This window comes from Macrobrachium rosenbergii, chromosome 55 (assembly GCF_040412425.1).
Source record: "Macrobrachium rosenbergii isolate ZJJX-2024 chromosome 55, ASM4041242v1, whole genome shotgun sequence".
In the NCBI taxonomy this organism is placed as follows: domain Eukaryota; kingdom Metazoa; phylum Arthropoda; class Malacostraca; order Decapoda; family Palaemonidae; genus Macrobrachium; species Macrobrachium rosenbergii.
Genome location: NC_089795.1, coordinates 66,093,091 through 66,119,347, shown reverse-complemented (window position 1 = coordinate 66,119,347; position 26,257 = coordinate 66,093,091). Strand labels below are relative to the sequence as shown.

Here is a 26,257-nt window from a genome sequence, read left to right as displayed (position 1 = left end):
AAAAATATGGTAAGAGTGTTTAGGGAAACGTGTTGTAGAAAATGGAGATTGTTAAAAAATGAAAGTGTGATGCAAAGATACAATTTCTAATTTGGACTCAATTTCATTCACCTGTCTGGGCTATCTCGTCTTATAGGCTTGGAGACCCTATTTATCAATCGGCTTGAGTATATATATATATATATATATATATATATATATATATATATATATATATATATATATATATATATATATATATATATATATATCGTTTAATGTCCAGTTCGCTATACTTTTGGGATAACTTGCCTCAGGGTGTAAGTGATTAGTGCTTCGTCGCTCCCAGAATTCGAACTGTTGCCTAGTTTAGAAACAATGATAGGCAGTGACTTAGACCACTGAGCTATTAAGAAAGAAATGAGTTCAGTTTGACTCAGTTTTACATATGCCTGTCGAATCCAGGTTCTGTACAGAATCGATATCAACCCGTGTGTTGATATCGATTCTCTGTGCAGAATGATAGTTAAAAATCCCCTTGGGTGTAAGTTATTCCTAAGGTAAAGTGGAGTGGATATGAAACGATTAATGTGGCTTAGTATTTGTGAATATAAAAAAGTCACTTGTCAGTAAAATGAAAATAAATGAAAAATATATATATAAATATATATATATATATATATATATATATATATATATATATATATATATTATATATATATATATATATAATATATATATATATATATATATATATATATATATATATATATATATATATATAATATATATATATATATATATCTTCTCTATATATTGTGTGTATACTACACATCATCGCTCAGCTCTTCCCCTTTCACTCGTTACAGAATTGTTGATTGTTACGTAATATCTTTAGGTTCTATTTACAAACCATGTCATCCCCGAATAAAAAATAAAAAAAAAAAACTACCTCCAACAACATAAGGATAAGTTTTCCCTCACGGTCTGTGATTTATTTTGAGAAACATTACTGTAGCGCGTCTTCTTCTATCTTTGCCAATTCTCACCTAACTGGTGTCTGTGTAGGTCAGTAGTGTCATTAGTGATCCTTCTGAAGGTGAATCAGTGTCCTTCTGCAGTTGAAAGGTAGTATTAAGGACTTCCGGAATGTAAGGTGGCTTGGCATGTAAGATGTTCTATAAATAGGATGGACTAACCTAGTATTAGATGTAGGTAGCCTGGTTTGTCAATATAAAATGCAGTTTAGGAAATATTGTAACTAGCTGGACGTATATTCTTGTACTTGATGATGATAATGAGAGTTAACCAGTTCGTTAATAGTATGATAAATTAATATATAACATTGTTTTTTAGCCAAACTAAAATCCATATTTATTTTTGTAGCCAAACAAAGGCATAGACATCCTATCCTAGGCTAAGCCTAGCCTATATTTATGCGACTGCATGTTCACTAAGAATTTGTTCATTCTAGCCTAATAGGCTAGCAATAGGACAAGGTAAATGTTTGTTTTCCTGCTCCGGGCATCTGACAAAAATAGCAGCAACAGCATTAATGTGACTTGGTGTAATGGGTGTAGGACTTTGGTCGAAACACAGTAAGGTCTGTTGAAAGAGTTGGCCTAATTGTTTATGTGCATAATCATTTAAAGGGTATTTCTAAGTAAGAACTCTGCACAGACTAGCCTGTTACCTTGAAAATTGATTTTTCCTATACGTTTAGTGTTGCTGAAGAAGAGGTGGTGATTGTTGGTCAGTTATTATTAACCTCATATCTACCCAACATTGTTGGGGACCCTTCAGAGAGCATGAGTTTTGGAGCGTAGAGGCAGGACCAGACTGCCATGTCGTTGTTAGGGAACGGTTCTGCGCATTCGCAAGCCATTAGGGAGCCATATGTTTAAGAAGGAACTGGCTAAGGAAACCTATTATAAAAGGAACAATACTTACTTAATGTACCATAACCTAACCTAACCTAGCAGGCCATGTTACTTGGTCCCGTGAAGGAAACTCCACTTTTGTCCCAGAGCTCCCCTGTAACACTGCGCATATGCGATATCATTCCAGGATGGCCAATGTTTAACTTCTGAGGTTAATTACAGGTTAATTGCCGTCAACTGATAAAAAATAACGGTAACTTCTTAATAAGCAACCAAAATACTATACGAAAAATAAATTTCCAAAGTAATACCTGATGTGGAGCTCTTGCTTAGTTCTACCATTAAAAGGAATAAGAAAGCACAAAAGCCTGGTGACGTGGGATAATGAGGGAAATAGCTATAGTGTTTCCAATTCATCTTGTCATTTTGGACAGGGCAAGGCTGGTGCTTTGCTGCTGCCTTATCAAACATTCTCTGTCAATTTGCTTGGTGTTTGAATGCATAACAGACCTAGGCTAAAAGCTGCCAAAGTAATTTATAGAATTATTTGATCTTAAGAGCTTTTGTAATATTATACACTGGGTAACAATGTAAACAATGCTTTTGTATTTTAAACTGGTACAGATTTTGAGCTGTTTTTCCAGTTTTCTTAAAGGATTCATGGTCAAGCTAAGCTGCACTTGGGACATGTAGAGGTCGGATTTAAATTTAGGAAATGACGAGCTTGGAAATAAAAAAATCCATAAACTAAAACAGTGCAGGGATGTATAGAGTATAATTGTAGGGAATGCATTTATTTGCACAAAAGGAAAATAATCTACAAATTTTATTTATAGTAGGTGTAGGGAGACAACTGAATCAGTCTATACAAGAAAGCAGAATATTTCTCCAAGAATATATATATATATATATATATATATATATATATATATATATATATATATATATATATATATATATATATATATATATATATATATATATATATTATATATATATATATATTATAGTTGTAAAATACATATTACAGGTTTACGTGAAATTCTTGCAGAACTTTTTGTCTTGTTTAAGCACAGTACATAGTCCAAATATCTTGAGATTTACTTCGTACATCTTATTGGACAGACCCAGATGAAGATTATTATTGTTCCTGAGGGTAAGGATTAAAAAGGAATAAACTTGGTCATTTCCAGCCAAGAACATTTGGCAGCTTGAACATTTTGAGATAGGAAGCATTGGAAATTGTATAGTTTAGGCTGTGAATATCATCTTAAAATGCTAGGCCTAGTTTTTCCTATGGAATAAAAATTAGTAAGCATGTTTCCGGGCATTAGTAAATATTTACAGTCACCCTGGAGATTCTAAAACTGACAGAATCAAGTGTGGTTATGAATAATTTGAATTTTGTTCCCATAGGAGAAAATTGGTTAACCTATTAATCACCAGAATTTATGAGTGACTGGGGAAAACAAAAATAAGGAAAAAGGATATTATTAATGTGTAGTTTTAGACTTTTTAACGACAGAAATTCAGCTTTAATGTAATCCTTTTATACATACAGACTTTTCTGTTATAGCTTACTGTATCGGTAAAAATATAGTTATGTCTTGCTTGAGGCAGATGACAAACATATTTCATCCTAACTTGACATGCCCCCATTTGTTGTCCTTTTGCTTCTGAAAATTCTTTCCCATTGGAAGGTGATCACACAGGTGAGATGTCAATGAACATGTGTGCTCGGCACGCATTCTCAGGACTGCTTTTCGTCCTCCGAGCGTCCTCCCTCGCCAGGGTGGGAATTCTCGGTAGGACTCTCGTCCTCTCAAGAGGAGCTGTGTTCAAGAGGACGCTGCTCTTCAGTCTTCTTGTCGTCTGCTAGCTATTTTGATGCTTTCCACCAACAGAAGAAGTCTTTCCGTCGTGCATCTGATGAGGATGTTTGAGCGCCCCAGTCGCTCTATGGAGAGAACTGTTCTTGCTCTGTGAGGAAGAAGAAGACTCCCCTCGCCCCTCTCGTCTTCCCATAGGATTGTCCTCTCCTCCCAGACAGATTCTTCTCCTTCTAAGAAGATTTTGTTGGAGATGCAACGACAGTTGTCTTCTCTTATGGCTGAGAAGGACTCAGCTCCTCGTCGTCGCAAAGACTTGATCTTGCCTGTCAAGAGATCAGGAAGTCCCTTCTCCTGCTCCTTTTCTTTGTCTCCTTCTCCTGTCTTCTCGCCTTGTCGTCCTGTTAGCTCTCTTCCCCACGTCGTGAAGATCGTCGTCAGGGATACGCCAGCGAGCTTCTTCCCGGACGCCTTCGGCCGCTCTTCAGGACGCTTCTGTTCTGGACGCCACGGCCGGGAAGCTCTTCCGTGGACGTGGTTGGGCTGTGATCGGACGCTCTTCAGGACGCTCGCAGGACGTGCCTCGCTGGACTTCCTTCGTTATCTCTTCGCGCCCTGGCGTTCCGACATTCTGTTTCTTCTGAGAAAAGAAGATCCCTTCTTTGATGCTCATCAGGACCTCAAGGCCTTCCCCAAAGTGTTGGGTGACTCGGTTGCTTCCTCCGGCTGTCCTGGCGGAGAGGTTTCTGCCGACTCGGATCCTGCTGAAGTCGAAACACGTCTGCTTCTTCTTCTTCGGACTTATCAAGTTTTGACCAGCTTCTTAAGGACTTGTTTCCTGACAACCTTTAAGCCTTCGGCTCCTCTTTCTCCTCCTTCTCAGTTGGCTTCTTCCAAAGCGAGGAGAGCGCGAGTTGTGAAGATGACTTCTTCACTGTGTACCAAGAGAGCTTTTAAGAAAGTTCAGGACTGGATGGACAACTAAGAAAGAACCAAGGGAAGACTTCTTTTGCCCTTCACTCCTTCACGTTTTCTGGGAAATCCGGCATTTGGTATGACACAGGTGAAGATATTGGTTTGACAGTTCCCTCCACTTCTAAAGGGGGACTTTGCAAGTCTTGTGAGCGCTTCTAGGAGATCTCACTGTCCTCTTCTGGGTTTCTTGGACCCTGTCAGTGAAATGGACCACCATCTCAAAGGACTCTTCAAAAACTGTTGGAAGTCTTTCAACTTTTGACTGGTGTCTGGGAGTTCTACACACTAAGGCTACTAGCCCTAGACTTCCATTAGTCTGGGGGAGCTGTCCAGTGTTTTGGTGCATGGACAAGGCCGTCAGGAGATGGCTCTGAAGATCTTGCCTCCCAGTTTTGTACTAGCTCTTTTAAAAAAGAGAGCATTGTTCTGCTCAATTTCACCTGGCGTAGTCTGTTTACCCATCTCAGGGCTGAGCTTCAGTTGCTCCTTTCTCTAGCCATCTCTTCCCCAGACCTTTAATCAAGGATCGCTTCCAGCCTTCAGGAGAATGCCACTCAAGACCTACTTTCCAGGTCCTCTGAGCGTCCTTCAGCGCCCTTCTACGTCTTCAACTGTACCACAGCAAGCTAAAAAGAAGCAGCCCTTTCGGGGAGGAGCTTCCACGGAAGTTTCAACCCGCGCCGAGGGAGAGAGGTTTCCCAGAGGCAAGGTCGTCCCCTAAGAGAGGCGGCAAGTGACTTTTCACCCAGATACCGGGGTAGGAGCCAGGCTTCTTCATTTGCCTGCCTGAGAGAGAGGGGCAGACTCTGGTCCCTCCAAGTAGTAGAGAGAGGCCACCTGATTCTTTCTGACTTCAACTTTCCGCACTTTGTCTTCGGGACTTCAGAGGTTTGTCTCCCAATACCATCCGGCCATTAAAGATATTGTCAGACCTTCCTTATAACAATAGCTCGAGAAGAGAGCAGAAGCAGGTCTTAGACACAAATCCCTGAGTCAACGAGACTGGAACCGGGAAGAAACATTCAGAACGAAGTTGGAGACTCATCTTGGGCGTCAGCAGGCCGAACCTTTGTCCATAAAAAGACAAGTTCAAGATGGAAACCGTCTCAGTCAATATTGTGAGCCTTGTCCTGGGGATTGGATGGTGTCTTTAGATCCCAAGATGCTTACTAACGTCCCGGTTCATCCACGCTCGATGAAGCATCTCGCTTTGTCTTAAACTCAGATCAAAAACAGGCAAACTGAAACGGAACGATGGCATTTCCGAGGGTTTTACACTTCACTGAAGAATATAGCGATGTGGTTGCACCTGCTACGCTCCTGGATCTCTACAAACTTTGGTTGATTACAAGATTTCGGAACGAAAAACTTGAGGACCTATCTAGTTTCTTGGAATGAATCACTGGGACTTCTGAGCAATGAAAAAACAGAAAGTGATCCCCTCACGAAACCATCGTTTTATCTGAGGGATTCAGATGAATTAGCGGCTTTCTCTAGCGTCTCCATCGCTAGAACGGCAGTTTCAATATTTGCGAAAAAGTCTTGTCTTCTTTGGAGAAGGAATCATGCTCGGTAGGGAATGGATGAGTCTGCTGGGACCATTTTCTCGCTGGAGAAGCTTGATTTCTCTGGGCTTTATCTCAGACCTCTTCAATTCTTTCTGCTGGAAAACTGGAAAACAAGGAAGACTTGGAAGAAGAATTATGTCATTCCTTCCATAAAAGACTGACGTGGTGGCTCGATCCTGTGAAGTTGGGAAAAGGGATCTGTCTCAAGCTTCTGAAATTGCCCCTGACCTGAGTTGTTGTAGACACGTGGATCATTGCTCAAGGGAGCAACACTGGGGGAAAAGAAGTGTCAGGAACCTGAAAAGGGCAACGCACTCTGGCAACATCAAATCAAAAAGAAATCTACCTGGCCCTCCACCCACGTCTTGAGTCTCAGAAGTTGTTCCTTCCACGTTGTCCAAGAAAGCTCGACAACAGGCAAAATATTTGGCTTTTCGAATACCTCAAGAAACAGGGCGGAACACACTCGTTCCCTGTTCGCCTTTGCATAGAAACGTCTTTCCTCCCGTTCAAAATTCTGGGAGAAGTGATTCCTCAGTTCTCAGCCTCCTCAAGGGACAAGGATGACGCTGATCGCCCATCTTTTGGCCTCTCGAACCACTGGTTCTCGGAAATTCTCTTCTGGTTGTGGACGTTCTATATCCCTACCTGTGAGCAGATCTGTTTGACAACCCCGCATTCGATGAGATACCATCAAACCTCCCGCTCTGAACCTGACTGCATTCAGACTATCGAGAAATTGGTCAGAGCGAGGGGTTTTCTGCCAGCTGGCAATGGGCCATCATAAACCAGAAGTCTTCTCCATCAGAGTTTATCAGTTGGGCAACCTTCAGGTTGGTGCAGAAAGAAGATTTTCCTCTTCCCCTTGACCACTATAAACCAAATAGAATGATTTCCTTCTCTTTGAGAGAAATTCATGTTGACCAGTTCCAACTAAAAGGAATATCGAGCATGCTTTTCTTCTAAATTTTTTCCGACACAGAGACTGGTTTGTCTAATAATAAGGACCTATCAGATCTCTTTGAGATCTTTCGAACGTCCAAGGTTCCTGGCTTCTTCTCCTACTTGGAATTTGGATGTTGTCCTCAAGTTTTTAATGACCAGTCCTTTTGAGCCTCTTCAATCAGCATCTCTATATGTTACTAGAAAGACGGTCTTCTTGCTCATTGCTCTGGGGGAAGAGAGTGAGCGAAGTTCAGGCTTTCATCTTCGCCATGTGATACTTCAAGGCACAATTCTGTCTGCTCTTTATCCCCTGACATTCTTGGCAGAACGAAAGGCCTTCAACTTGGCCTAACATTTTTGAAATTAAAGGTTTGATAGACTTTGTTGGACAAGATCCTGAGAGTCATTCTTTGTCCTGTTAGAGAGCTCTAAAGTGGGTAATTAGAAGAACTCCTCTCCTTCTCGTGGTCCTCGGACAATTATGGTGTTATGAGACAACCCTGTAATCCCATGTCGAAGAATGCGCTATCTTCTTCATTAAAATCAACATTAAGGTCATTCTGTTGTGACGACTCCAACTTAGGTTGTTGAGGAGTCAACGCCCATGAGATTAAGGTTCGTCAGTTCCACATGCTTCAGAGAAATATGGCGACAGTGACATTCTCTGCTCACATTTTGGCGTAAGTGAATCGCAGTGTTTGCCTCACCACAACTTAAGAGATGTAAAGGTAGCATAATGAAATTTGCTTTTCTCTGGGACCATACATTGCTGCTGCTACAACCTGGGGTCAGGGGTCTACTCCTATCCTTTAACTGTTTACGAGAGTTTTTAATTGTGTTTTTATTGTGTTTCTGGTGGTTGTTGGGTCGATTGATGGAGTCAGTCTTCCAATCTTTTCGACTGACGTCTTAGTGGTTAGGTATTGCACTCGTTTGTCATATAAGGTCTATGGTCTAGTCACTTTGTGGTCACCGTCTCCAATTGACAGATCATCCCCAGCAGTCGCCAGCTTTATAGGTCACTTGCCTGTTGGGTTGCTCTAGGAAGCAGAAGCAGACTAGGGGTGACAGTAACCACTCAGTCAGCTATCGCTATCAGGTAAGGAACCAAAATAATTTGTCTGTCTAAATTTGTTTTTCCTTATTCTTAGCTGTCTCTACCCCCCAAAGGTGGTATTCAGCTATATATAAAACTGACAGGTAGTTCATGAACAATGATATTTTTATGATAAAATAAAGTTTGTTCATACTTACCTGGCAGATATATATATTCATATTGCCCTCCCCTCCCTCCAGAGACAGTGGCTAGAAAATCTGAAAGAAAATGGAATGGTTCTTGATGCCCAACGCCTAAATAGCTCCGTGGGAATGTACTATCCACCTGATCGGCACTGTTGTTCCTGAAAATTTGAAATTCTCCACCTCGAGAATACAGCTATATATATACCTGCCAGGCAAGTATGAACAAACTTTTTATTTTATCATAAAAATATCATTTTTATGCAGTAAACCTCTTCACTTTGTTTTTCCATGAGTTCTTGAAATTCTTTAACAGTATATGAATCCATATCATCTCCAAAATCTGACATGTCTTTTCAAAAGCATCAACTTTTCTATGAGATTTAGGTCTTCCTTTCGATGAATACTTAGGTAGAGGATTTTCAAAGCTTGACCTGCACGACGTATGATATTCAGCCTCTGCTGCAACAAGGTACCAACACCCAAAAGCCAAAAGCCTTCTTTCTATAATTTTTCAAATTTCTCCTCTCTAACCATGCATAACTCAAGGGTCTTAATGAAGAATTTTGTATCGTTTGCGCACACTTCCTCAAAGTCTCGTCTGTATCGAAGTTTTCCATAAAAAATACAGGCTTTTCCACAGTAGAAACACTGACCTTTAAAATCAAATTTTTGAACTTCTAATCTTGAAATACGCTTAGAAGACCCTGGCTCATTTTCCACTGTGGCTTTATGTTTTGCACGCGATTTGTTTTTTTGGGAGAGTTCGACAAGACAAGTGTATATAAGTTGGCACATGATGCTGTTTGTGCTCATTTAACTTTGTGGCTAAGGTATCCCATTTTAGTTTTGTGGCTTCCATCATACTTCAGTCATGTTTAATCATTCTTAGGTCCCCGAAATAAGAAAATAAAGTAGAATATGTTGTTGTGAAATTTAAACAGTATTAACAGGAACTTTTAATGCAATATGAAAAAGTTTTAAATTTGCAGTAAAATATTTGCAACCTTTAGTTACCTTGAAATTAACCTCAATGATATTATATCTAATATCAAATGAAAGTGCTCATCACAAGCTACAATTTAGTGGGTGAACTGTTGTTCTAACTCCAATACTTCCCAAGTCATGATCATTTGAAGTTCATTAACACGTAATTATGGCGACAGAAAATTTTGCCAACGTACTTTATATTTTGCTTCAGGTAATTTGTTTTGCCTATTCAGATGGTAAAGTGACGACACCATCGAAAAACTCACAAAATTCTGATTGAGAAAAAGTATATTGTAAATTTATCTAAATTTTTTCTAGGTTAGCCATTTTTTTGCCCAAATTCTACACAACTATTTTCTGTGACTGATAACATCCAGAGGATCACAGCAGATTTTTCCAAAAACAGACCCAACTCACCCAAACCAAGGGACTGATTATGTGCGCTTGGAATCTGTTTTATTACCACTGTAGTTTTGTAGTGACTTAAACAGATAACTGTAAGTGGTTCTGTATGGCAGCAATTCAATGTTTTGATTTTTGGGGCTGTTGGGATGTGACTCTTAAGTTAGCCACCTGTCGTAATGGCGACAAGGTGCACCTGCTGGTATCTGGTTTCAGTCCTTTGATGCTTTTGAAAACTAATGTATGGCAGAGTAATTTGGCTGGATAAGTAGAGTGACAAATGGTGAGACCAGCTATTTTGAGAGAGAGAACCTGGCTTATGGGGCGATTTTACTGTAATTCAAATATACTCCTAGATAGAATCCCGAATCAAAATGTTTGTGTGCAGGCATATGTAAATTAATGTTTTATCCTTATAATGAATTGTACAAGAACAGGGTGAGCTATGGACGATGTTAGCAGAGAATTTGGAACAATGGGGGCCTTGGTTCATTGTAGCTTTTGCCCCTCTTTACGGATTTCCTGTCACAGAAGACAGCAGATCTAGATTTTTTTTATGTTTTTGACTTGTTGAACCATGTTTTGGATAATACTTGGCCTTGCAATATGTAACTTATGTGGTATATATCATGTATATATATATATATATAGAGGGTTGGACCTAGCACACTATATGGTATATACTTTTGTCAGTGTTTATATATATATATATATGTATATATAGTATATATTGTTACATATAGCCTTTATATATATATATATATATTTATTCAGTGGATATATAGTCATTTATATATATATATATATATATATATATATATATATATATATATATATACTTGTTCTTCTGTTTGTGGTCCTGGACTGTTGCATTTAAAACTCTTCCACACTTCAACTTTACTCGAGTCATTCTTTATCATGCAGAATAATAACTATGAAGGAGTCTGATTATCCACCTTAACCACACTTTATATCTTAAGATAACGAAAAAGTACATGGTTGCAATAGGTGAGTGAGAAGTCTTCTCCACCTAACTCCTCTTCCTCTCATAACCACCGGTTAATGACCTTGTTATCAAGTTCAACAACTGGGTTTCAGCTCACTCTTATATGAAAGGCTTCTTCTTCTTTATATACTATGAAGTATGGAGAGAAAGAATGGAAAAGTTCATGTTTTATCCAATTTATTATTAATGGATAGAAACTTGTCCCTGCCTTCCAACTAGGAGAAACGTACTGGGATTTTACTAAAGACTATCAACAAGGAATTAAAGAAAAAGCAGATCTGAATTGGAAAATTTTAAGAAAACCTGGTATGTAAGGATAATGAAGCATGTTTAATATAGAAAGAGTGAGATTCTACAGGAAATTAAGTATGACATAGATCAACTTTTTCATAAACAGAAGAAAATGGATGACCTCATGAGTTGAACTGTGAAACTTAGTTAGTATAAATGGTATTGAGAGATCATGCTTTCTCTGTCTGTGATATTCCTGACTCATGTGGCCTGATGCATCCTCATTTAGGAAAGTTTGCATTGACTGGGATGGGTTTACCATTTTCTCATGGTCAGATGGCAATAAAATGAGGCCTAAACTATCCTTTATAAACACAGCATTTTCACTTCTTGGGACGCACAATCCATTTTGCTGTGGTTATCCTTTCTTATTTTCAGAAGAATAGCCTTGCAATCAGTTACTTTATATGACATCCACATTTTTAGAGTTATTTCATCAAGACATGCTTTGACAGGATCGTGCCAGCATTTTCCTGAGTTATTGTGTTTTATTTTAGTTAGCTCTTAAAAAAATTTTGCATTTGTGACAATTTTCTTTTTCATTTTTCTTCTATTGAAATTATTAGTCAATTCTGATTTATATTGTTTGTGAATCACACCAAATGAGCTTAAGTGATTTATTAGAAGCTGGTAGAGTCGTCTAATGATAACACATGCAGCGAAGGACACAACACCACTTTTTTTTTTTAATCGTTCAAATTTGGTAAAAGATGCTAATACATTTTGATTCAAAAAAACTGAAATAAATTTCTACAGACACTGTTGATGATTGAAATAAATGAATTACTCTTTATGAAAACGTTTTTGAATTGTACTGACTATTACTGGCAAAGAATTAATTATTATTATTAATAGTTTTATTATTGCAGCATTATTCTAATTGGTAGACATTCATATGAAGACAGCCTCCAACTGCCATCAGGTTGTAAGGCATTTTTCTTATTTTAGAATGCAAATGTATTAAAAAAGATAAAATTTGAGCAAACAGGAAATTCCAGTTAATGCACCTGCAAACACTGGAAAGTGAGCTGATGTATCAAATACTGACATACCTTGGTTATATGGAACTTAACCCCAGAAGGCTGTTTTTAACTGAATTCCTCCTCTTCTTGATGAGACATCCAAGCGATTTTCTCATCAACGAAGAAAACGGTGTGTAATTAGACCTAAAATAAACAAATAAAAAATTTTAAACTTAATTTAACAAACATTTTCAGAAATTTAAACAAAAGAGAGACTTAGTAACTCAGTATTAAATCCAGGGCTGGACAATGTAATTTGTTTCACTTGACATGTAATTTGGATTTTTCATGGCTTATGTGGAAGGTGATTTGAGATTTTGAGTTGAAATGTTTGAAAGAACGGAATATCCTCACAGGCCTCATTAAAAACAGTAGGCAGCTGTGCTTAATGAAATTTCTTTTTTCTGCCTCTACAAGTTTTATTATTGTTACGCTCCAGACATACAGGCTTTTAGTAAAACCTATACATCCTCCTCCTTGTTTTTGTCCTCCATAGTAAAATCCCTCCTCCCTCCTCCTCCTCCTAACATTATCATTTGGCCCAAATTTTTAACCTGGGGAGTTAGTTACAGTTTTGTCAGAATCCTATTTTTCTCTGTAAACCAGTTTGCACTGATACTGGGCCTCAAATTCTTGTTCACGAGACTTACCTGCCAGGGGGATATATATATAGCTGTAGTTCAAGGTCCGACAGAATTTAAATTTCATGCACACGCAGTGGCCGGTCAGGTGGTTAGTACACATTCCTGCCGGGCCAGCGCGGGTATCAGGAACCATTCCGCTTCTATTCAGATTTTCTATGTCGCCGGACTGTCAACACCTGTTGTCAGTTCCTCCGCTTTTTGGATTTCGAAATTTTTGTCATTTGAGTATTTTGCTGTTTTTGGTATTCGGACTGATCTCAGACTTGGCATACGCTTTTCTGGACCGTTTTGATTTTGCTTTGACTTTTCTTTATATAATGTCTTCTCTAGCCATCGAGTCTGTAGCTTGGTGGGTGTAAGCGTGAGGTTATCGGAAGACAGTAGACCTCATACTTTTATGTATGAAATGTAGAGGTATGGAATGCTCTGTGGATAATCGTTGTAATGAATGAGGATTATCTGAGGGGGGAATGGAAGAAAATACGGCTTCTATATGCGTCAAATGGAGCGTGATAGGTGAGGAAATCTTCTCCAGGAGTGCTTCTGTGGACGGTCAGTCAGGTTTCCTCCGTTAGTAACCCTGTAGCTTGTAGTCCTAACCCAGTGTTGCCTTTGAGGTTGTTGCAGAAAGTAATGCTCTGACTCTGGTTCTTGAGTCTATTCCTTGCTCTTGAAAACAAAGTGAATGCCCTGCAACGCAAAGTGCAGTGTGTGTTAATCCCCCTAGTGTTGTGGAGGGGCGTCAGATCGACCCTATAATGCTTCTAGGCCTGACCTCTGCCGAACTCCCAAGACCCCGGAGAGGGCATGTCTGAAAGTCGCATGAAGGTTACGGGGACTCCTCCGATCTGGCGTCCTTCGGGCAGGTCCTGATGACTCACCCAGGCTGCCAGGATCGGTGTTTCAGGCACGCATCCATAAGGAATGCTTCGTCCTCCGACATGTCCTCCCTTGTCGGGGTTGGAGCGCTTGGTTGACTTCGCCGACCCCATGAGAAGCCTGAGAGGAGAGGACGCTTCCACGCCCTCTTCCCCAGACGTTTTGCTTCCACCTGAAAGTTTTGGATATTCTCGTGAAGGAAGAAGTTCTTGAATGTTTGACCTCTGTCGCGCTAAGATGGAGACCTTTCTCCATTGGGAAAGAAGAAGCCTTCGCTCCGCCTTCTCATAAATTCAGTCCGTCTGCTAAGAGAGCTGTGTCCCCTGGGTGCAGATTTTGTTGGGTTTGCAACAGCAACTGGATTCTCTGCGGATCGAACCAGGTCGTAAAAGATTTGCATCTGCCTGTGAAGAAGTTCTGGCCTTCACCTCCGCCGTGCGCTCTCGCCTGCTGAATCGAAGCTTCGCCTCGCTCTGGGGAGTGTTTAAAGGCTTCCTTCTCTCCTGAAGATTTTGACGTCTCCTTTCGCGACATGTTCGAGTTTCAGGGCTTGCGCTTCACGCCGCGCTCTCACGCTTCTCGCCACCCCTGTGTCCGTGCCAGCGCTTCAGCCAGGACGCCGCCTCGCTGGGTGACTCTCTTTCGTACAGTTCACGGAGATCGCTTCTCGCCAGGGCGCCTCGCCGCCTCGTGTTATCTCTTCTCATCATACGGATGTTGCACCGCCCCTGTTGTTTTTCTTGATGACCAACTTCCTCGCCAACTTCTGTTCAAGCTCATCAAGATTTAGCCTACTTCAAGCATGTTAAGTCGCTTGGCGATCAGCGAAGATTAGACTGGCTCCCTGCTCTCCTGATCCTCCAGCTGAGGAAGAAGAACTGCCCTTTTTTCAGAACCCTATAAGAAAACAAGTTCCTTCTGCTTCTTCCGATTATCAGACTCTGACTTGTCTGTTTAAGGGATTTATTTCGGAAACGTTTCAAACTTCAGCTCGCTCCCCAGTCGCAGTTGGCTTCGTCTCAGGCGCAGGAAATCTCTGGTCTTCTTCAAATGAAGAGTCCTTCTCTATCAAGAAGGCTTTTAAGAAGTTCAAGACTGATGTCTACTAGGAAGAACCAAGGGAAGACTTCTTTTGCTTTGCCTCCTTCTAAGCTTGTTGTGGGAAAATCCGGAGTATGGACGACACAGGGAAGATATGGGTTTGTCAGTTCCCTCTTTTATAAATGGGACTTCACTATCTTGTGGACGCCTCTAGGAGATTTTATTTGTCCTCTTCCAAGGTTTCCCTGGACCCTTACTGAAATGGACCTTATCATACCTCAAAGGACTTTTTCAAGACAGTGGAAGTTTTGCTTTTGGACTGGTGTCTGGGCGTTTGCACACTAAGGCCAATAGCCCTAGTTCTATTAGTCTGTGGGAGCTGTCCAGCGTTTTAAGACAGTATGGACAAGGCCGTCAGAGATGGCAGTCTGAAGATCTGACTTCTCAGTTTTCGTCAGCTCTTTTTAAAGAAAGGCATTGTTCTGCTCCTTTTTGGCAAGTCGGTTTCTCCTTCTCAGAAGGGGAGAACTTCAGTTCGCACCTCTCTCTGCCATCTCTTCCCAGACCTTGGTTAAGGATAAGCAACAAATTCAGGAGAAGCAAAAAGATCTCCCTTTCCAGGTCCTCTAACGCCCCCAGCACCTTCTTCGTCGTCTTCTGTGTCTCATCAGGCTAAAAAGAAATGAAAGCCCTGTCGTGGAGGCTCTTCCACGGGTAGTTTCTCCAAACCCGCACCTAAGGCAGAGGGTTTTCCTGAGGCAAGGTCACTCCCAAGAGGGGCGGCAAGTGACTCGTTTCTCCTCCAGATGCCAGTAAAGCCAGGCTTCCTTCATTTTGCTCAAGCCTGGAGAGAGTGAGGGGCAGACTCTTGTCCCTCCAAGTAGTAGAGAGAGATACTAATTCCTTTCCTGACTCTTCCGCCTCTTGTCTTGACCCCAAGTTTTTTCTCCCAAAATGGCCGCCCTGCCAAGCAGAAGATGCTGTTCGACCTTCTCGACCAAATGCTCGAGAAGAGAGCAGTGGAACCAGTCTTAGACATGCAACCGGGATTTTACAAAGACTGTTTCTGGTTCCTAACATCCAGAAGGCTGGAGACCTGTCTTGACGTCAACAGGCTGAACGACTTTGTCCAGAAGGACAAGTTCAAGATGGAACGCCTCAGTCATTTTAGAGCTCTTCGTCCCCTGGGATTGGATGGTGTCTTTAGACCTTTCAAGATACATACTTCACGCCCATTCATCCAGCTCGAAGAAGTATCTCCGCTTTGTCTTGGGGGGCAAGACTTACAATTCAGGGCTCTCTGCTTTTGGACTCAGCACAGCCCCGAGGGTGTTTACCGCTTCTCATGAAGAACGCTATCTGGCGAGGTGGTTGCACCCTGGGAGATCAGGATCTCTCTCTACCTGAAACGATTGGCTGATCCGTGCTTCTTCAGCACGAGCGTGTCTGGAGGACCTTCATTTTACTCTGGATCTGGTGGAGTCCCTGGGACTTCTGGTCAATGAAAATCGCACCTGATCCCCTCTCAGTCCATTGTTTATCTGGGGATTCAGATGAATTCAGCGCTTTTATAGCGTCTCCGCCAGAAAGGCAAGTTCTTTGTTGCGAAAAAGTCGCAGTCTTCTTGGAGAAGAAACATGCTAGGTGAGGGAATGGATGAGTCTGCTGGGACCATTTCCTCGCTGGAGAAGTTTGTTTTCTCTAGGAGGCTACATCTCAGACCTCTCAGTTCTTTCTGCTGGAGAACTGGAAGAACAAGGAAGACTTGGAAGAAGAATTAAGGATCCTTCCCTCCATAAAAGACTCCTCAAGTGGTGGCTCGATCCTGTGAAGTTGGGGAGGGATCTCTTTCAAACTTCTGAGCCCCAACCTAGTGTTGTTTCCGACGGGTCTTTGGCGGGTTGGGAACAACACTTTGGGAGGGAAGGAAGTGTCAGGAACCTGGAAAGAGGCAACAGATTTCCTGGCACATCAACATCAAAGAGTTGTGGCAATCTTTTAGCCTCCAGTCTTGAGTCTCTAGTTGCCAATCACGTTGTTCAAGTGAACTCGGACAACACTCGGGCGTTGGCGTGCTCAAAAACAAAGGAACACACTCCTTGTTCCCTGTTAGCCTTGCGAGAAATTCTCCTCTGGGCTCGGGCTCGCAACATTACAATCCTCACAAGATTTGTTGCAGGGGTAGAAATGTTCGAGCGGACCTGCTCAGTCAGCCACCAACTTCTTCCAAGGAATGGACTCTTCATCAGGAGGTTTGCCAAGACCTCTGGTCCTTTGGGGTCGTCCTCTGATGGATCTCTTCACACCTCAAGAACAGCGAGGCTTCCCATCTACTGCTCCCCTGTTCTGACCCAGGTGCTGCGACAGATGCTCTTTCTCTGGGATTGACAGGTCTGGACGTTTATGCCTTTCCCCGTTCAAAATTCTGGGAGAAGTGCCCACGTTCTCGGCCTCTCAAGGAACAAGGATGACGCTCATCGCCCGTTTTGGCCTTCGAACCAATGGTTTTCTTGGAGTTCTCTTCTGGTTGTGGACGTTCCCAGGGTCACTCTTCCTTTGAGAGCAGATCTGCTCATAGCCTTTCTGCGAGATATCATTTGAACCTCCCGCTCTGAACCTGACTGCATCTGGACTATCGAGAAATTGGTCAGAGCAGGGTTTCTGGCCAGTGTACAGGCCATCGCTAGAGCCAGAAGAGCTTCCTCTATCAAAGTGTATCAAGCAGTGGGCAACCTTCAGAGGTTGGTGCAGAAAGAAGGGTTTTTCTCTTACTCGACCTCTTTGAGCCAAATAATGATTTCCTTCTCTTTTGAGAGAAAAACTCAAGTTAGCAGTCCCAACTATCAAGGGTTATCGGAGCATGCTTTCCTCTGTTTTCCGCCATAGAGGACTGGATTTGTCTAATAAGGACCTCCACGATCTCTTGAGATCTTTTGAAACATCTAAAGTTCCCGCCTATTCCCCCTGCTTGGAATTTGGATGTTGTCCTTAAGTTTTTAATGGCCAGTCCGTTTGAGCCAATTCATTCAGCGTCTCTAAGGGATGTTACTAGAAAGACTGTCTTCCTCATTCTCTGGCGTAAGAGAGTGAGTGAAGTTCAGGCTTTCAGCCATCATGGGCTTCAAAGGGACACAATGCTGTCTGCTCGTTGTCCCCTATTTTCTTGGCTAAGAATGAAAGGCCTTCTAATCCCTGGCCTAGATCACTTTGAAATTCAAGGTTTGACTGACCTAGCTGGACAGAATCCTGAGAGAGTTCTGTGCCCTGTTAGAGCGCTAAAGTTTTACCTTAGAAGGACTCAGGACACTCGAGGTCCATTGGACAATTTATGGTGTTCAGTGAAACATCCTGTTAATCCCATGTCGAAGAACGGCGTTGGCATTCTTCATTAGGAATGTCATTAAGAGGGCTCATTCTTGTTGTGACGACTCCAACTTTAAAGTTGTTGAAAGTGAACGCCCCATGAAGTTAGGGCAGTCCTTTACTCCATGGCTTTCAAGAAATATGGCGCTCAGTGATATTATCAGTGCCACTTTTTGGAGAAGTGAATCAGTGTTTGCCTCACACTACTGGGCAAGATGTCAAGGTAGCTTATGAAATTGCTATTCTCTGGGACCATTGCATTTGCTGCTGCTGCAACCTTGGGTCAGGTGGTAGCTCTGCTCCTATCCTTTAATCCTATTTAGGAGGGGTTTTTAATTGTGTTTGTTGTGTTTTTATGGTTGATGGGTCGATTGATGGTGTCAGTCTTCCAATCTTTTCATAAATCTTAAAGTGCTGGTTAGGTGGTTGGTAATGCTCGTTTGTCCTGGCATTATGATCCATGGTCTAGTCACATTGTGGTCACGCCGTTGACAGATCATCTAGCAGTCGCCAGCTTTATAGGTCACTACCTTGCTGGGGTCTCTAGTAAAGCAGAAGTGGCTAGGTGACAGTAACCACTCAGTCAGCTATGCTATCAGGTAAGAACCAAAATATTTTATCTCTTAAATTGTTTTCCATTATTCTTAAGCTGTCTTGCCCCTCCAAAGGTGGTATTCAGCTATATATATATCTGGCAGAGAAGTCTCGTGAACAAAATGATATTTTAATGATAAAATAAAGTTTGTTCATACTTACCTACAGATATATTCATATTGCCCTCCCTCCTCCCCTCAGGAGACAGTGGCGTTGAAAATCTGAATAGAAAATGGGAATGGTTCACTGATACCCGCGCTGCAGCGCGGAATGTGTACTAACCACCTGTCAAGCATCTGCAGCCGCTTAAATTTGAAAATTCTGTCGGACCTTCAGAGACTACAGCTATATATATATCTGCCAGGTAAGTATGAACAAAACTTTATTTTTATCATTAAAATATCATTTTTATCTTTTATTAATGAACTATGGACATTCTCCTCTCATACATGTTCTAGCCAAGCACCTTTGTTCTTCCTTGAAATGAGCAAACCTCTGTTAATGGACCAGGTTTTTCCTTAGACAAATTGCTCTTTAACTGAATTGTCTGTTAAGCAAGGTGTTCATGAACTGAGATATGACTACCGAGGAACAGTACAAAAAACTCAACTATTGGTGCAAGATTCTTTAGTGTGTTATTTTATTCCTTAAACTTACAAGCTACGTCATCAGTAGCATGGCAAAGTAAACTTTTTCACAGCTTTGCTGGGTAGGGAGATAGTGGGGCACTTCAGTAGAATGAAGATGCTGATACCTTGAAAAATGAATTAATGCAAACTGATCCCAGAGCTACAGGCACTAATGTATATAGCAGAATATCCTTGTTCTAATAAGGTCATGGTCACATATCTAATTTCACCACCACTACGTTGCATGTTATTTTTACTAGGTTTGTACTACTCTTGGTGGGAAAAAGAATCATCACTTTTAATACTTATGTTTAAGGAAATATAAAGGTCTTGTTTGGCTGTTTTATTGAGATTGAAAAATATTCCAACTGTTATAAAACAAAGGTCTGAAGCAATAGCATGTGATACAGTCAGGTTGTACTTCACTTGAATGGATCTCACCGATCTCTCCCCATAAGAGCATGATCTTAGTTGTGGTAAATGGTTAGCCAGGTTTCTTCTTCATACAGAAACATAAGGCTCCAGTTAGACGACAGTTTGTTCCGGTGTAGATGAAGAAGGGTCTGATCCAAGATGAAATGATTTAAAGTGAATATGTGGCAATGAAAACAAAGAATAACGAGAAGTAAAGCAAAATACAAAGATAAACAAAAGTAAATGGGCACAATTATTACTGTACTCTTGGCAACTTGAAGCAATAAAAGCTGTTTTACTAAGGATATTATATATACAGCCTGAGATTTGAAAACAGTGTTTGTTCCTGCAGAAATATAAACCATTGCCTTATATATAGGAGTAACCTTTAGCATGAGCTTTAGCAGTTGTTGGCACCAAGGTCGTTAATTGGTGAAGATGGGGTGAGCGAGTAAATATCCCACATTCACCTTTTGTCACCACTCAGTTTTTGTTTGGCTGTCGAATAGAACAGACGTCCTTTGCTTGCTGTCTCCCTGTGTGATCATTGAATATTTGGGTGGGTGTTCTGCTACCCTTTTTGCTTTGCTTTTTGGTGTTGTGTATTTTTCTTGTTCTTGTTTTTACACTGAGTTTGAGAAAAATTTGATCAACACCATAGCAAGGGTGAGGCCCTGTGGGTATTGTTTATTTTTTAGGAAGAAGATATGCACTTATTCTTTTCCCTGGAAGGAGTGTGCAATTTGGTCGTCTTCTCAGTGGGAGAAGTTTTGCAAATAGGAAAAAGGATAAGAAGCTTTCACCTGATTTTTTAGGGGGATGATACTCTTCCAATGATGTCACTGAGTCTTTCCAGTTCCTTTCTCTCACCACCTTTCATTCCCTTCTCCCTGCTTGCTAGTAGAGCTCCTACTCCTTGGAGAGATAGTATTTGAGTTATGAATTCTGACTCTGCTCTCCCCATGGAGGATGATGTAGCTTCTGGTCGTGGTGCTCCTTCAGCAAATGCCTTGCCCTTTTATACTTCTTATTTTGACTCTCCAGGTACTAAGAAGTTATTGTCTCTGGAGTACCTCCGAAAGATATGACACACACTCATCATCCCTGGTAGACTATCTTTTTTATTGTTTCTAGAAATCTGGCAGAGAAGAATAAAGAGCTGTAACCCATGCCTTCATGCAACTGCCCCAGCCTTATCTTCAGTTGTAAAGGTTGGGGGGTCTTCCTGTTGCAGTAGTGTTTCCAGTAGCAGATCCTCCAACAAGTGCTTCACCTTCTTCAGTTCTGGCCTTTCCCTTCCCTTCAGCATGGAAGACCAGCAAGACCTGCAAGAGGAAAGGGAAAAAAATGATTTTGCAATTTTTAGTCCTAATTTTTTCTTCATCTTCCTTGTCAGTGTCAAGCTTGTCTTCATCCTCCTCCTCATCCCCAGTTCTTCATCCAGGTAGGTGGAAGAAGGGGGAGGGGAAGTCAGAAGTGTAAAGCCTCACATAAAAAGTCCAGGTAGTCTTCTCCAGAAGCATGCCCCATTGCCTCTGGCAGGCTGCGCTCTGCCCCTAATTAGATGAGAGTTCTGCTTCTGCCTCTTCCTCCTGTGAGTTCTAAGGCTCGCACCTAGATGAGTCTGTGCATCTCACTTATTCTGTGTGTGTGTGTGGTCTTAGGAGAAACATGGAGGGGTATGTGCAACCTGTTGATGCAATGAATGTGAGGACCTGGACCTTGTATGTTCTAACAAGAGTGCAGGTCCTGCATCCCACACTCCAGGTGTGCACAGGGAGCACTAGCACTGCCATCTCACTCAGCAAATTCCTGTTTTATGGAAAGTATACATACCAAGTGCTCATTCTTGATGGTGAGATCTCAGTTGGTTCCTTTCACTTTTGTGTGTGCTGTGGGAGTATGGTACACCAGCTCGTTCTCCCCACTGTCTACTAGCTCAATGGCTACTAGGTATAGGTTCAGAGGGGCAGCAGGGTCAAACTACTATCCTTTCACCTTGGTGTAGGGTTTTGAAGTTTTTGGGGAGCCTTGAGGTACAGTGTACCTGTAGTACCCACCAGTGGATGGGTTGTGGTGTTTTCAGAGTAGGTGACAGTGTTGTCTGTTGTTTTTTAAATTGGTACTGCGCCCAGGGCAAAGGCTCTTTCTTATGCTTTGCCAGCCATCAGGCCTATCCTTCGCTGCAAAGTTCCCACTTAAGTAGAGGCGACCCACGGCTCAAAAGCCACGCCACTACAGGTTGAGATGAGCACCAACCAGAGGCAGTATTCACCTGCAGTAGCTCTCTTACCAGGTAAGGAAACAACAATCATTGTATCATTGCTGGCAAATTTTTGTATTTCACAGTCATTACCATGCTTTAATGTTCTGGACAGAATATGTCCATATATCCCACCTCCATTCAATGTGGTATCCAGCTATGTAATTACTTGGTAAGTCATTTAAATGAAATTGATATTTTCATAATAAAATTAAGTTTCATACTTATTTACCAAGTAATTACAGAATCGGAGCCCACCCTCTTCCCCTGTTATGGATGTAAGGGCACAAACAAAATTAAGCTTACCTGCTGGTTGTTTCCCGAGTGCTCCAATAGTGGGCAGGGTTTGTCACCTACACAAAACAATAGAAGCACTACTGCAGATTTTTAAAAGGCTGCTGCACGAGTAGAAACGTTAGCTGTGTAATTACTTGGTAAATATATATGAATCTTAATTGTATTATGAAAATATTTTAACAATATTTTTAAAAATTATTCAACAGTAATGATTTGTAATGTAAAATTGTAGCAGATTAGGCCATAATCCAGACCGAAAGGCAAAAATTATCAAGTTATTGGTGTAATTATAATTTTAGTAACATTTTTTATTATAGTAAGAAGAGATTTTTAAAATTTTAAGTTATTCATGCTATAACCTTAACATTTGAAAAGGACAAATTTTCATAGTTCTGAATCATACTTTCAGGTAACAGAAAAATGGCTGTTGACGAAGATGGTGATGTTTTGCCTAGTCGTGATGCTGCTAAAGGATTTTATGCAAAATATGAACCAAAGGAAGTTCTAGGAAGGGGCGGCTGTTCAGTTGTACGTCGATGTATTGGTAAGCTAATTTCGATGCTTTTTATTTATTAGAATGGTATTTCAGTTGTGCACTTGTGTAGTTTTGCTGCATTTGCTGCTAATGTGTGTTCCCACTTTTAACAAGGAAGCTGATTTAATGAAAAATTTGAGGTTCAAGAAGAAAGCTGATTAAATGAGAAGAATGAGGATTAAAAAACTGATTTAACAAGAAGGATGAGGAACAGTAAGTTGAGAAACAGCTGATGTGGAAGTAGCAGGATGAAAAATAGTAGAAAGGTTCAAAGAATTATGGGAAAAGGGGTAGATGAAGACCTAGATCAGATGGGAATGTAAGTACAAAGTGCAGTCAGAAGAGAGTGAAGAGAACCCGTTCATTTATAACTATAAAAGGAAAATCTGACATATCAAGAGTAACAGTGGTGAAATGCCAGTGGGATAGGTAACCTGCTGCTCTGTTCTAGCCTGGTTCCAAAAAAAATGAAAAGAAAAAAGGGTATGGCTTAACCATGAAGGTAACAATAGACCTTCTCCATGGGAGAAAAGAAAGTGACTGTACCTTGTAATCCAGGGATTACTGGTTTCATGAGTAAATGTGGGAAGGACTGACTGGGCAGGTCTTGTAAGGCAGCTTAGAGGCAGAGGAATTCTCCCTTTTAGCTCAACAGCACAGTGACTGAAATAGTACCAATAGGAAGAGATGGTGGTGCCACTTTGCAGCATAAAGGAAGAGGGTAGAGAGGGGATGTGATTAATCATTTATAAAATGAATTTTCTTAAACTTGTCAAGGAGGGGGACCCAATATGAAAGTACTCCAGACAATGACTAATAAGTCCAGCATATGCTTTAATTACTTAGATGAAAAAACTAATAATGATTTTTAAACATCACATCCAACTTTTTAGAGGTTGATTTAATAGTTTGAACAGTGTAAACTATCCAAGACTTAAAAGCAATTTGGATCTCCAAAATTGAATGGGAAAGGAGACAGAAAAATGAGATAAAGTTCCAATTCAATGTTGAGTGCAATTAACAGAATAATGCTTGGAGGTAAATTAGAGACTGTTATTTAGGGTTGAATCATTAACCTAAGCACGGTTAGGAGATGATGTATTGGGAAGTTCATTGATACAGAAGGCTATGGTCTATTTCATTCCATCTGTCCAACCACCAACATAGGTTTTAGGTAGTTGTGGCAATACACAAAGTGAGCTCTCGATTCGTTGAAATCAATGTTTCTGATTTCTTAGGCTTGCTGTGATAAAGATGCACTTCAGCAGTATTTCTGAATTCTTATACAAACTAACTGGTTGAAGATCTGGAAGTGACCGTACAGAGGGAGGGAGTGAAGCCACAAGCAGGAAGTTTGGCTGACAGTTGTGTGCCTGATTATCAAATACCTTGGAGATGTTAAGAGTGACAGCAAGTGATTCTCTGAAGTCTTACAGAGAAGATAACCAAACGTCAGTGAGATAGGAAAGGTCACTAATAATTGTTGCCGTATGCAAGGTGTTTAAGAAAATGAGAGGTGAGAAAAATTTTCAGTATTCCATTGGTATTAAAGTGATGATAATAGGGTTGTAGTTAGAAGGGTTTGAGTTGTGACAGTTCTAAGAAATTAGCTGGACCAGAACATGTTTCTAAGAGAAAGGGTAATTGCAAAAGATTTAACAATATAGGTGGCAAAGCACAAGAGCAAGCTTACTTAGAAACTTGTAGGATTTGGACCAGAATACAATCCAAGCCAGATGCCTTGTCAATTTTTAAAGATGCGAGAACCCAACAAACTTAGAACGCAAGTATTTGGGGTACAGTACATAGGATTAGCAGCTGATAGCTGAGAAGCAGGAGAGGTCAAACCAAGGATTAGGAGTATAGAAACTAAGGCAAAAGAGAGGATTACCTTTGTAACTGAAATTAAAACCTCAAAGACATGAGGGTCCACAAGTATCAGTCTGTCATCGGAAAGTCAAGGATGAAGGTTTGAATGTCAGCCCGCCAAAAACTCAAATGGTGGAATTGTGTGGGGGAAATGGCTAAAGAAGAAACAAATCTTTGAATATTCAACATTTTTAGTTTATTCAGGGATTAAATTTTTAAAGAGTATTTATATATCTCATCAAGTAATAGCAGATGTTGGAAGAAGCATTTTAGCTCAGTGGCACTGTAGAGAGGAGCGTCAAGATCCACAAGTCTAGTTTTGGGAATGTTGATGTTAAGAAAGCACAGAAATCATCCATAAAACAAAACAGCAAATAGAGGTAATAGGGAGAGATTTGAAAAGGGTCAAGGGAAGAATCATTAGATAGGAGAGGATAAGGAAAATGAAGTGGGAAGGTTGGAGGTCAGACCTGGAATGTTAAAAAAGTAAATAAAAAATGCTTCCTGCAAGCTAAGTGGACAGAACTAGTACTGCTACTTGATGATTCAACCCTTCTACCATCAGTTGAGTCAAGTCATCCCCTGAGATTTGTTTTGCCCCAGGATACAAAGTACTGTGCTCCACATTTCAAGTACTTTTCTTCATGATAAAGTTATGAAAGAATTACAGGGAGGATGAATAGGTGTCTTATATTTAGTTTTGTCAGCTTGTGCATGAAGAAGAGATTGAGTAAATAAAATGCCAGAATATTTAATCCTGTATGCCAACAAAAGAAAATGGTTCTGATATTGCTTGTTAGACCCGTCCTAGAAGGGTCAAGCTTCTTGCTGCTAGTATTATCTCCTTGAGTGTATAGTGTCTTGGCTAACATGTTAGTGTGTCACCTTCTTACGGTGGGGGATCCATTCCAGCGCCGTGACATAAGTTGATTTCTGTCATAAGCTGGTTTTCCCCATTATCAGCACTTTAATGGCGCTTATAGTGCGATAACTTGATGTCTGGCGCCGTTACTTGATGCTGCATCAAGTTACAGCATTGTAAGCACCGTCAACTTGATACCTACTCTTGCCGTTAGCGCCGTCAACGGTGCTTATGGCGGCATAACTTGATGCAACATCAAGTTACGGCACTGTAAAACGTCGTTAATGGTGCTGAAAAGGTGCCATAAGATCGAATCTGCCGTAAGTCGCTGTCACCGTAAGTCAGTGACACACTGTACCTGGTATTTGTTGTCAAATATACTTTTTAAGGTTATTTGGTAATACTAAAACAGCAATTACAGCTTAAATGAATTTTTGTTCATGAGACTTACCTGTCAGATATATATATAGCTGTATTCTCCGAATCCGACAGAATTTCAAAAACTCGCGGCACACGCAGTGTGGCCAGGTGGTTAGTACCCATTCCTGCCGCTGGGAGGCGGTATCGGGAACCATTCATTTTCTATTCAGATTTTTCTCTGTCGCGGTACTGTCAACATCTGTTTTCCAGTACCTCCGTCTTTGGAGTTAGTTAACTTCGTTGTTTCCACTTAAGTATTCTCTTTGACTTTTGGTTTTGACTTTGGATTGTGGATTGGCATCGCTTTTTGTGGACTGTTTT

General features: G+C 40.9%; 1 protein-coding gene across 6 annotated transcripts in view; it reads left to right on the top strand.

Annotated features, from left to right (window-relative positions):
• The first annotated feature begins 937 nt into the window (after nt 1-937).
• PhKgamma (phosphorylase kinase gamma) overlaps nt 938-26,257 on the top strand; it is a 147,383-nt gene continuing 122,063 nt past the window's right edge. For 2 of the 6 annotated variants that reach the window (XM_067098775.1, XM_067098773.1), the window contains exons 1-2: nt 1,012-1,107; nt 22,660-22,794. In XM_067098775.1, coding sequence (XP_066954876.1) covers nt 22,671-22,794 — 124 coding nt within the window. In that variant the 5' untranslated portion in view covers nt 1,012-1,107; nt 22,660-22,670. Of the gene's footprint in view, nt 1,191-22,659; nt 22,795-26,257 lie in introns of all 6 variants that reach the window. The other 4 variants (XM_067098777.1, XM_067098772.1, XM_067098774.1 and 1 more) reach the window with 4 other exon arrangements.